We start from the raw sequence: 13,312 nt of genomic DNA, 5'->3' as shown, positions 1-13,312 counted from the left end.
ATGTGAGTAAATAAATGATACTGTTTGTTTTTCAAGTTATATCAGTTTCAAAATTCAAAGAAAATGTGCGACCATTAAACGTGGACATGTAAGTCATTTTGTGGCATGACACTTATCGATAGAAGGGTAACCATGATTTTTATTGTTAAAAATGTTAGCGATCAATATTTTTAGATAACCGATTTTGAAAATTGAGACGTGTAGATACCCTTTGAACAAGTTTAGTATTTAATATTTTTCCATTTCTTAGCTTCATAATTGTTTTTTGTTAGTGAATAATATAATAAAGGAGCAAAGACTGGCGTCCAGAATATAAACCATATGTTTACATTCAACAGATTCAAAATATATTATTGATATTTAACTAATACAAAATCATATGCAGTTTTTAATGTTAAACATGTTATTTCTATCTATTTAGCAGATATTTTTTTTACTCAGTTTAATTAATCAATGAGTGACATATTTCTCTTAGAATAAATTTAAAGGTCCCAGTGAATAAACTACATAGAAAACAATAGCTATTGTATTTGTCCAATCGGACAAAAGAACTGCCAAAAGTTTAAATGGACAGGCAACTATCAAATGAATCTATAGAAAGTATCATAGGGTTTGCAATAACAAGTTCTAGATTTATGATTTGATTTCAATTTGTGTTTTGTTTACATTCAGGGAGGATTGCTGTCTGAAGATATTGGTGTCATTGCCCCTTACAGACATCAAGTGAGAGTGATTCATGATAGTTTATCTAACTGTGCTGTAGAGGTTAATACGGTAGATCAGTATCAGGGAAGGGATAAAGAACTTGTGATTATATCATTTACAAGAAGTTATAAGGAGAAATTATCTGAAAACTTTAAGGTATGAATAATGTCTGTATTCATCTAATTGGTTTTATAGTAGCCATAACCCATTTAAGGCATTAAGAAAAATGCACCTTCTACTTTAAGTTTAGATATCAGGTCAACAGACAATAAAGCTGTAAAGTATCTGAAAGATATCAGGTCAACAGACAATATAGCTGTAAAGTATCTGAAAGATATCAGGTCCACAGACAATAAAGCTGTAAAGTATCTGAAAGATATCAGGTCCACAGACAATAAAGCTGTAAAGTATCTGTAAGATATCAGGTCAACTGACAATAAAGCTGTAAAGTATCTGTAAGATATCAGGTTAACTGACAATAAAGCTGTAAAGTATCTGTTAGATATCAGGTTAACTGACAATAAAGCTGTAAAGTATCTGTAAGATATCAGGTTAACAGACAATAAAGCTGTAAAGTATCTGTTAGATATCAGGTTAACTGACAATAAAGCTGTAAAGAATCTGTAAGATATCAGGTCAACAGACAATAAAGCTGTAAACTATCTGTAAGATATCAGGTCCACAGACAATAAAGCTGTAAAGTATCTGTAAGATATCAGGTTAACTGACAATAAAGCTGTAAAGTATCTGTTAGATATCAGGTTAACTGACAATAAAGCTGTAAAGTATCTGTAAGATATCAGGTTAACTGACAATAAAGCTGTAAAGTATCTGTTAGATATCAGGTTAACTGACAATAAAGCTGTAAAGTATCTGTAAGATATCAGGTTAACAGACAATAAAGCTGTAAAGTATCTGTTAGATATCAGGTTAACTGACAATAAAGCTGTAAAGAATCTGTAAGATATCAGGTCAACAGACAATAAAGCTGTAAACTATCTGTAAGATATCAGGTCAACAGACAATAAAGCTGTAAAGTATCTGTAAGATATCAGGTCAACAGACAATAAAGCTGTAAAGTATCTGTTAGATATCAGGTTAACTGACAATAAAGCTGTAAAGTATCTGTTAGATATCAGGTTAACTGACAATAAAGCTGTAAAGTATCTGTAAGATATCAGGTTAACAGACAATAAAGCTGTAAAGAATCTGTAAGATATCAGGTTAACTGACAATAAAGCTGTTAAGTATCTGTAAGATAATAAGTCAACAGACAATAAAGCTGTAAAGTATCTGTAAGATATCAGGTCCACAGACAATAAAGCTGTAAAGTATCTGAACAATATCAGGTCAACAGACAATATAGCTGTTAAGTATCTGTAAGATAATAAGTCAACAGACAATAAAGCTGTAAACTATCTGTAAGATATCAGGTCCACAGACAATACAGCTGTAAAGTATCTGAAAGATATCAGGTCAACAGACAATAAAGCTGTAAAGTATCTGTAAGATATCAGGTCAACAGAAAATACAGCTGTAAAGTATCTGTAAGATATCAGGTCAACAGACAATAAAGCTGTAAAGTATCTGTAAGATATCAGGTCAACAGACAATACAGCTGTAAAGTATCTGTAAGATATCAGGTTAACAGACAATAAAGCTGTAAAGTATCTGTAAGATATCAGGTCAACAGACAATAAAGCTGTAAAGTATCTGTTAGATATCAGGTCAACTGACAATAAAGCTGTAAAGTATCTGTAAGATATCAGGTTAACTGACAATAAAGCTGTAAAGTATCTGTTAGATATCAGGTTAACTGACAATAAAGCTGTAAAGTATCTGTAAGATATCAGGTTAACAGACAATAAAGCTGTAAAGTATCTGTTAGATATCAGGTTAACTGACAATAAAGCTGTAAAGAATCTGTAAGATATCAGGTCAACAGACAATAAAGCTGTAAACTATCTGTAAGATATCAGGTCCACAGACAATAAAGCTGTAAAGTATCTGTAAGATATCAGGTTAACTGACAATAAAGCTGTAAAGTATCTGTTAGATATCAGGTTAACTGACAATAAAGCTGTAAAGTATCTGTAAGATATCAGGTTAACTGACAATAAAGCTGTAAAGTATCTGTTAGATATCAGGTTAACTGACAATAAAGCTGTAAAGTATCTGTAAGATATCAGGTTAACAGACAATAAAGCTGTAAAGTATCTGTTAGATATCAGGTTAACTGACAATAAAGCTGTAAAGAATCTGTAAGATATCAGGTCAACAGACAATAAAGCTGTAAACTATCTGTAAGATATCAGGTCAACAGACAATAAAGCTGTAAAGTATCTGTAAGATATCAGGTCAACAGACAATAAAGCTGTAAAGTATCTGTTAGATATCAGGTTAACTGACAATAAAGCTGTAAAGTATCTGTTAGATATCAGGTTAACTGACAATAAAGCTGTAAAGTATCTGTAAGATATCAGGTTAACAGACAATAAAGCTGTAAAGAATCTGTAAGATATCAGGTTAACTGACAATAAAGCTGTTAAGTATCTGTAAGATAATAAGTCAACAGACAATAAAGCTGTAAAGTATCTGTAAGATATCAGGTCCACAGACAATAAAGCTGTAAAGTATCTGAACAATATCAGGTCAACAGACAATATAGCTGTTAAGTATCTGTAAGATAATAAGTCAACAGACAATAAAGCTGTAAACTATCTGTAAGATATCAGGTCCACAGACAATACAGCTGTAAAGTATCTGAAAGATATCAGGTCAACAGACAATAAAGCTGTAAAGTATCTGTAAGATATCAGGTCAACAGAAAATACAGCTGTAAAGTATCTGTAAGATATCAGGTCAACAGACAATAAAGCTGTAAAGTATCTGTAAGATATCAGGTCAACAGACAATACAGCTGTAAAGTATCTGTAAGATATCAGGTTAACAGACAATAAAGCTGTAAAGTATCTGTAAGATATCAGGTCAACAGACAATAAAGCTGTAAAGTATCTGTTAGATATCAGGTCAACAGACAATAAAGCTGTAAAGTATCTGTAAGATATCAGGTCAACAGACAATAAATCTGTAAAGTATCTGTAAGATATCAGGTTAACAGACAATAAAGCTGTAAAGTATCTGTTAGATATCAGGTCAACAGACAATAAAGCTGTAAAGTATCTGTTAGATATCAGGTCAACAGACAATAAAGCTGTAAAGTATCTGTTAGATATCAGGTTAACTGACAATAAAGCTGTAAAGTATCTGTTAGATATCAGGTTAACTGACAATAAAGCTGTAAAGTATCTGTAAGATAATAAGTCAACAGACAATAAAGCTGTAAACTATCTGTAAGATATCAGGTCAACAGACAATGTAGCTGTAAAGTATCTGTAAGATATCAGGTCAACAGACAATATAGCTGTAAAGTATCTGTAAGATATCAGGTCAACAGACAATAAAGCTGTAAATTATCTAAGATATCAGGTCAACAGACAATATAGCTGTTAAGTATCTGTAAGATATCAGGTCAACAGACAATAAAGCTGTAAACTATCTGTAAGATATCAGGTCCACAGACAATAAAGCTGTAAAGTATCTGTTAGATATCAGGTCAACAGACAATAAAGCTGTAAAGTATCTGTTAGATATCAGGTCAACAGACAATACAGCTGTAAAGTATCGGAAAGATATCAGGTCAACAGACAATAAAGCTGTAAACTATCTGTAAGATATCAGGTCAACAGACAATACAGCTGTAAAGTATCTGTAAGATATCAGGTCAACAGACAATAAAGCTGAAAAGTATCTATTAGATATCAGGTCAACAGACAATACAGCTGTAAAGTATCTGTAAGATATCAGGTCAACAGACAATAAAGCTGTAAATTATCTGTAAGATATCAGGTCAACAGACAATAAAGCTGTAAAGTATCTGTAAGATATCAGGTCAACAGACAATACAGCTGTAAAGTATCTGTAAGATAATAAGTCAACAGACAATAAAGCTGTAAACTATCTGTAAGATATCAGGTCCACAGACAATAAAGCTGTAAAGTATCTGTTAGATATCAGGTTAACTGACAATAAAGCTGTAAAGTATCTGTTAGATATCAGGTCAACAGACAATAAAGCTGTAAAGTATCTGTTAGATATCAGGTTAACTGACAATAAAGCTGTAAACTATCTGTAAGATATCAGGTCAACAGACAATATAGCTGTAAAGTATCTGTAAGATATCAGGTTAACTGACAATAAAGCTGTAAAGTATCTGTTAGATATCAGGTCAACAGACAATAAAGCTGTAAAGTATCTGTAAGATATCAGGTTTACTGACAATAAAGCTGTAAAGTATCTGTAAGATATCAGGTCAACAGACAATAAAGCTGTAAATTATCTTTAAGATATCAGGTCAACAGACAATAAAGCTGTTAAGTATCTGTAAGAATAGAGAATTATCTTTTGCATTTCAGTGATGTCATTGTCAGAAATGTCAAACATGGACATTGAATAGTCTATGATAGTTTACATGTTTATTGCCTTGCACATGAAATTTTTGAAAGACCAACCTAAGGTTGAAGAAAGTTATCCATTGTGACAAAGAGTTTTATAATGAAAAAAATTGCCAGTTATTTCTTTTGCTTTTTGTCTCATTGTTCTATGATTTATTTGATTAATAATTCATTCCTGTTTACAAAATTACCTATTTAATAATATTTTTTGAGGTGTATATCTACAGTTACAAGTAGAGGAAGTGGATACCTAACTCAGTATTTATTGAAGGAGACTTCTGTCTTTACATTAGTGCAGTGTAGATATACAATGATTCTTTCAATTGTTCACAGTTTAATTTATGTTTACAGTCAGGAGACTTATTAAAAGATGTAAGAAGATTGAATGTGGCAGTTTCCAGGGCAAAGAAGAAGTTGATTATGGTTGGTGACTATGTGACATTACAGACTTATCAACCTTTGGCAGTCATACTAGACCTGATGAAGAAAAATGATCTCATATCCTTTTATAAATTATGGATGAGGTTCTTAAGTGTTGAAAGGGTAACCGTGTGTTTGCTATATTGTAAAATACATTTGGAGTTAAAAATTGTCTAAAAGTTCAGTTCAACCTATTGCCAGGACTTTGTATGACCTCCATCATTTTTGGATTGATTTTGGGGGTTGTGGTCCTAACAGTTAAGGAATGGCTTATTCTGAATAGGGGACCAAAATGGGGACCAAATAAGCATTTTTCTAATATCCAGACAATAACTTGTGGAACGGTGTATGGATATCTCTGAAATTATACCACAAGGTTCCATACCAGAATGGTTAGGATTGGCTTTGGGGGAGGGGGGGTTATGGCTCAAACCGTTTAGAAATAAGAGGCATAAAAGGGTGAAAAACAAGGGTGTCCTGGTTAATGGAAAATTACTTTTAAAAGTAAAATGTTCAGTTTGGATTAACTCCCTCACACTACTTTTAAATTATTAAACGGGTAATTATGGTTGCAAACTCCATTGGAAATTTGAGTTAAGATTATAACCATATCATGTCTGAAAGATTTATTTTTTTTGGAAAAGGGGGAGGGGGAATTTTTTAGGGGGATGGTGGTAAAAAAGAAATTGGGGGGGAGGAGAATTTTCTCAATATTTCTAAAATTTAAAAGAAAATTTCTTCAATTTTTTTTTATTCTCAACAGCATGGTGTATTGCACAAGAGTATATCATATATTCAATTCTAAGTTCTTTGACTACAGGCATTCTGTGTCAGAAACCTATTATGTGTCAAATGTTTAATTACAATCCAAATTCAGACCTGTATCAAGCACAAATATTGTGTCCATTTTCCCCAATTGTTCAGGGTTTGACCCCTGCGGTCGTATCCAGCTGCACTCAGCAAAGCTATTTATTTAGTTTGTATAAAGGCATCAGCATCATTTTCTGTAGTGTTGTATTTTCTCATTTTATAAGGTTTTAATATCATTTCATTTTATTTAAGTTAATTTTTAGATTTTATCTTGCTTATCTTCAATCTTACATATAATGTATTTATAGCAAGATGTTTTCAAAGTAGATTTTTTTGAACGCATGTGTTAATTTAATCAGAATCCAAATCCAATCAGCAAACCTCAGGCTATGCATTTTGTCTCTTGAGGTTTCGAATCGGCTGATTTGTGACACATACAATTTTGATATATCAATACAATTGTGCACCCAAAAGTTCTAAAATAATGATAAATTGAATTTTTAATTAAGTTATACTATACATATGCATCTTATTTTATTCCAATAATCTAAACGGAGAGTACGATGCTTGACAATAATACACGGATTTAGTTTTTGTGGAGCCTGCGACTTATGTTGCAAAAAGCTCAACATAGGGATAGTGATCCGGCGGCAACGGGCAATGATAGCTGTGATAGCTTACTTCTTAAAAGTTTTATATTTTAGAAGGTGGAAGACCTGGATGTTTCATACTTTGAATATTGATGCCTAATGTTACAATGTTCCAGTCTGTCATATGTCCATTGTCCTTGACCTCATTTTCATGGTTCAGTGACTACTTATTAGTTTATTTCTCATCATGATTAATAAGAAACTTTATTTAGTATGTGTGTAGCTTGAAAGGTTCTCATGCCTATCTGACAGTTTTCATTTGAGCTGGACCTTATTTCATGGATTAGTGAACAAGGTTAAGTTTTCGTGGTCAAGCCCATACATTAGATACTATAAGTAATAGGTGTACTATATTTGGTGTATGGAATGATTGTAAGCTGTACATGTCTATCTGGCAGGTAACATCTGACCTTGAGTCAAGTTTTTGTCGAGCCTGCAACTTTTGTTGCAGAAAGCTCGACATAGGGATAGTGATCTGGCGGCGGCGGCGTTAGCTAACTTCTTAAAAGGTTTATATTTTAGAAGGTGAAAGACCTGGAAGCTTCATACTTTGTATATAGATGCCTCATGTTACGAAGTTTCCATCAGTCACATGTCCAATGTCCTTGACCTCATTTTCATGGTTCAGTGACCACTTGAAAAAAAAGTTTAAAATTTTTGTTATGTTGAATTCTCTCTTATTATAAGTAATAGGATAGCTATATTTGGTATGTGCGTACCTTGCAAGGTCCTCATGCCCGTCAGACAGTTTTCACTTGACCTCAACCTCATTTCATGGATCAGTGAACAAGGTTAAGTTTTGGTGGTCAAGTCCATATCTCAGATACTATAAGTAATAGGGCTAGTATATTTGGTGTATGGAAGGACTGGAAGGTGTACATGTCCAACTGGCAGGTGTCATCTGACCTTGACCTCATTTTCATGGTGCAGTGGTTATAGTTAAGTTTTTGTGTTTTGGTCTGTTTTTCTCATACTTTATGCAATAGGTCTACTATATTTGTTGTATGGAATGGTTGTAAGGTGTACATGTCTAGCGGGCAGATGTCATCTGACCTTGACCTCATTTTCATGGTTCAGTGGTCAAAGTTAAGTTTTTAAGTTTTGGTCTTTTTATCTAATATTATATGCCAAAGGTCAACTATATTTGGTGTATGGAAATATATTATGGTCTATATGTCAGTCCCGCAGGTTTTATTTGACCATGACCTCAATTGCACGGTTCATTGCACAGTGTTAAGTTTTTGTGTTTTGGTCTATTTTTCTTAAACTTGAAGTAATAGGTCAACTATATTTGTTGTATGGAAGCTTTGTTAGCTGTACATGTCTGCCTGGCATGGTTCATCTGACCTTGACCTACTTTTCATGGTTCATTGGTCTTTGTTTAGCTATCTTGGTTAATGTTAAGTTTATGTGACAATTGTAATCAAGCTTTATACTTAGGACTATCAACATAAAATCAATGATTAGTAAAGAAGGCGAGACATTTCAGTGTGTGCACTCTTGTTGTGTATTGGTTTGTTTTTAGCTCACCTGGCCTAAAAGGCCAAGTGAGCTTTTCTCATCACTTGGCGTCCGTCGTCCGTCGTCGTCGTTAACTTTTACAAAAATCTTCTCCTCTGAAACTACTGGGCCAAATTTAACCAAACTTGGCCACAATCATCATTGGGGTATCTAGTTTAAAAAATGTGTCCGGTGACCCGGCCAACCATCCAAGATGGCCGCCATGGCTAAAAATAGAACATAGGGGTAAAATGCAGTTTTTGGCTTATACCTCAAAAACCAAAGCATTTAGAGCAAATCTGACATGGGTTACAATTGTTAAACAGGTGAAGATCTATCTGCCCTGAAATTTTCAGATGAATCGGATAACCCGTTGTTGGGTTGCTGCCCCTGAATTAGTAATTTTAAGGAAATTTTGCTGTTTTTGGTTATTATCTTGAATATTATTATAGATAGAGATAAACAGTAAACAGCAATAATGTTCAGCAAAGTAAGATTTACAAATAAGTCAACATGACTGAAATGGTCAGTTGACCCCTTTAGGAGTTATTGCCCTTTAGTCAATTTTTAACCATTTTTCGTAAATCTTAGTAATATTTTACAAAAATCTTCTCCTCTGAAACTACTGGGCCAAATTAATCCAAACTTGGCCACAATCATCTTTTGGGTTAGTAGTTTGAAAAATGTGTCTGGTGACCCGGCCATCAAACCAAGATGGCCGCCGTGGCTAAAATTAGAACATGGGGTAAAATGCAGTTTTTGACTTATAACTAAAAACCAAAAGCATTTAGAGCAAATCTCACATGGGTAAAATTGTTTATCAGTTCAAGATCTATCTGCCCTGAAATTTTCAGAGGAATCGGACAACCCGTTGTTCGGTTGCTGACCCTGAATTAGTAATTTTAAGGAAATTTTGCTGTTTTTGGTTATTATCTTGAATATTATTATAGATAGAGATAAACAGTACAGCAAAAATGTTCAGCAAAGTAAGATTTACAAATAAGTCAACATGACTGAAATGGTCAGTTGACCCCTTTAGGAGTTATTGCCCTTTATATTCAATTTTTAACCATTTTTCGTAAATCTTAGTTATATTTTACAAAAATCTTCTCCTCTGAAACTACTGGGCCAAATGAATCCAAACTTGGCCACAATCATCTTTTGGGTTAGTAGTTGAAAAAATGTGTCCGGTGACCCGGCCATCAAACCAAGATGGCCGCCATGGCTAAAAATAGAACATGGGGTAAAATGCAGTTTTTGGCTTATAACTCAAAACCCAAAGCATTTAGAGCAAATCTGACATGGGGTAAAATTGTTTATCAGTTCAAGATCTATCTGCCCTGAAGTTTTCAGATGAATCGGACAACCTGTGTTGGGTTGCTGGCCCTGAATTGTTAGTTTTAAGGAAATTTTGCCCTTTTTTTGGTTATTATCTTGAATATTATTATAGATAGAGATAAACTATAAACAGCAATAATGTTCAGCAAAGTAAGATTGACAAATAAGTCAACATGACCGAAATGGTCAATTGACCCCCTTAGGAGTTATTGTTCTTTATAGTCAATTTTTAACAATTTTCAAAAAATTTGTAAATTTTTACTAACATTTTCCACTGAAACTAATGGGCCAAGTTCATTATAGATAATTTTAAGCAGCAAGAATGTTCAGTAAAGTAAGATTTACAAACACATCACCATCACCAAAACACAATTTTGTCATGAATCCATCTGCTTCCTTTAATATTCACATAGACCAAGGTGAGCGACACAGGCTCTTTAGAGCCTCTAGTTTACAAGTACTATAAGAAATATGTCAACTATATTTAGTGTATGCAATGATTGTAAGGTGTATATGTCTGTCTGGAAGGTATCATCTGACCTTGACCTCATTTCATGGTTCAATGGTCAAAGTTAAGTTTTTAAGTTTGGTCTTTTTATGCCACACCTACGATAGTAGAGGGGCATTATGTTTTCTGGTCTGTGCGTCCGTTCGTTTGTCCGTCTGTCCTGCTTCAGGTTAAAGTTTTTGGTCAAGGCAGTTTTTGATGAAGTTAAAGTACAATCAACTTGAAACTTAGTACACATGTTCCCTATGGCATGATATTTCTAATTTTAATGCCAAATTAGAGTTTTTACACATTAAGGCATTTTCACAGTCCATTAAACATGGAAAATGATAGTGCGAGTGGGGCATCCATGCACTTTGGACACATTCTTGTTTTCTAATATTATATGCAATAGGTCAACTATATTTGGTGTTTATGGAAATATTTAATGGTGTACATGACAGTCTTGCGGGTTTTATTCGACCTTGACCTCATTTTTAGCTCACCTGACCCGAAGGGCCAAGTGTGGTTTTCCCATCACTTTGCGTCCGTCGTCGTTGTTAACTTTTACAAAAATCTTCTCCTCTGAAACTACTGGGCCAAATTTAACCAAACTTGGCCACAATCATCATTGGGGTTTCTAGTTTAAAAAATGTGTCCAGTGACCCGGCCAACCAACCAAGATGGCCGCCAGGGCTAAAAATAGAACATAGGGGTAAAATGCAGTTTTTGGCTTATAACTAAAAAAACCAAAGCATTTAGAGCAAATATGACTGGGGTAAAATTGTTTATCAGATCAAGATCTATCTGCTCTAACATTTTCAGATGAATTGGACAACCTGGTGTTGGGTTGCTGCCCCTGAATTGGTAATTTTAAGGAAATTTTGCTGTTTTTTGGTTATTATCTTGAATATTATTATAGATAGAGATAAACTGTAAACAGCAATAATGTTCAGCAAAGTAAGATTTACAAATAAGTCAACATGACCGAAATGGTCAATTGACCCCCTAAGGAGTTATTGTCCTTTATAGTAAATTTTTAACAATTTTCATAAAATTTGTAAATTTTTATTATCATTTTCCACTGAAACTACTGGGCCAAGTTCATTATAGATAGCGATAATTGTAAGCAGCAAGACTATTTAGTAAAGTAAGATGTACAAACACATCACCATCACCAAAACACAATTTTGTCATAAATTCACATAGACCAAGGTGAGCGACACAGGCTCTTTAGAGCCTCTAGTTATGTTTATTGGTCAATGTTCAGTTTTCAGGGTTAAGTTTGTTTTTTAGATGTTATAAGCAATAGGTCAACTATATTTAATAAGCAGATTGATTGTAAGGTGAACCTGTCTTGTCTGTCTTGCATGGTTCATCTGACTAATTTTCATGGTTCATTGGTAACTGTTGAGTTTTTTGGTAATGTCTGTATCTTAGAAATTATAAGCAATAAATCAACTACATTTGTTGTATTAAATGATTGTAAGATGTAAATGTATTTTTCGTTTGGTTTATCTGACCTTGACCTCATTTTCTTAGATCTTAATACGTTTATGTGATATTTGATATCAGTCATGGTCTATTAACTTTGAAATTGCTTAGTTTTCATGTATTAATTTCTGATTAGGTCAGTTTATGGGGAACTATTAGTGGTAAGTTAATGATAATTGGTATGCAGTTGTATAAGCATTGGCAATTTGGCATATCTCATTTCTATGGAGATTATTTGGCCCACCCCCCTAAGTCATATGGTAGTCTATTGACTTTGAAACTTTTGCTTAGTTTTCATGTTATGTATTAGTTTGTGATTAGATCAATTATACATGTTATAGGGAACCACTAGTGGTAGGTCAATGATATTTGGTGTGCAGTTGGATTAGCATTGGCACATCTCAGTACCAAGGAGATTATATGACCCCGCACCCTCAGTTATGGTTTATTGACTTTGAAATTTTGCTTGGTTTACTTGTATTATAGTTTGTGTTTATGTTTGTTTAAAGGGAACTTCTTATGATAAGTCAATGGTATTGGGTATGCAGTTGTAGATAAGCATGGGCACATCTTATTTCCATGGAAATTATTTAGCCATATACCTTCAGTCATGGTTCATTGACTTTGAATATTTGCAAAACTTACATGTTAAAGTATTGATATTTTAATTTCAACATTTGCATTATCGAAATTACTAAAAAGCGAGTCATATCTCTGAGATAACAGTTTATTTTGAAAATGAGTTATTTTGGCAGCTAGTTAGTTTCAAGTTGACAAATTGAAGACCCTTAGCCATGCATTCTTATAAAGCTTTATATATCAGACAGTAGAAGATCTAAATGCTACATACGCAGACATTTGTCTCTGAAAAGGATTACTTATGTTGCACTTTTGATTACTGTATACATATTTTTATTTTCTTTAACACAAGACATCGTCACACTATCTGAGCTGGAACTTTGAAAATCTGTTCTTGATGAATAATTCTATTAATATTAAGAATAGAATATTGAAGAGAGAATAACTAGCATTTACAGGGATTTGTTTGTTTTTTGATGATTTGATCAACTTCTAAAGGCTGATGTTGGAAGCTATGATTTTGAGTATACCTTGAATTGATTGCTCAAAATAATGAGGACAGAAATCCACTTAAAGGAGAAAACAAAAATTGAACACAGAGGCTGTGAGATGCTAGTCAGAAGGTGTAACAATGGAAAATCATTTTTAAATCTGCCCATTGTAATAGGCGCCATTGATATCCAATTATATGTGTCCATTCATCTATCTGATTATTACCTATTGTATGTTTTGTTGATTTGTTCTCATCCTGAAAATGCATGCTACAGTACAGTTTTCGCGAAAGCCATCCCATACTCCATACACCGAGTTTTTTC

General features: G+C 33.5%; 1 protein-coding gene across 3 annotated transcripts in view; it reads left to right on the top strand.

The window, feature by feature from the left end:
* LOC139529102 (DNA replication ATP-dependent helicase/nuclease DNA2-like) overlaps positions 1-13,258 on the top strand; it is a 233,316-nt gene extending 220,058 nt beyond the window's left edge. For 2 of the 3 annotated variants that reach the window (XM_071325376.1, XM_071325377.1), the window contains 3 exons: positions 673-861; positions 5,571-5,719; positions 12,854-13,258. In XM_071325376.1, the coding sequence (XP_071181477.1) occupies positions 673-861; positions 5,571-5,719; positions 12,854-12,881 (366 nt within the window). In that variant the 3' untranslated portion in view covers positions 12,882-13,258. Of the gene's footprint in view, positions 1-672; positions 862-5,570; positions 5,720-12,853 lie in introns of those variants that run through there. The other variant, XM_071325378.1, reaches the window with a different exon arrangement.
* The last annotated feature ends 54 nt before the right edge of the window (positions 13,259-13,312 follow it).

This window comes from Mytilus edulis, chromosome 6 (assembly GCF_963676685.1).
Source record: "Mytilus edulis chromosome 6, xbMytEdul2.2, whole genome shotgun sequence".
NCBI classification, from domain to species: Eukaryota; Metazoa; Mollusca; class Bivalvia; order Mytilida; family Mytilidae; genus Mytilus; species Mytilus edulis.
This window is presented reverse-complemented; position numbering and strand designations above follow the sequence as displayed.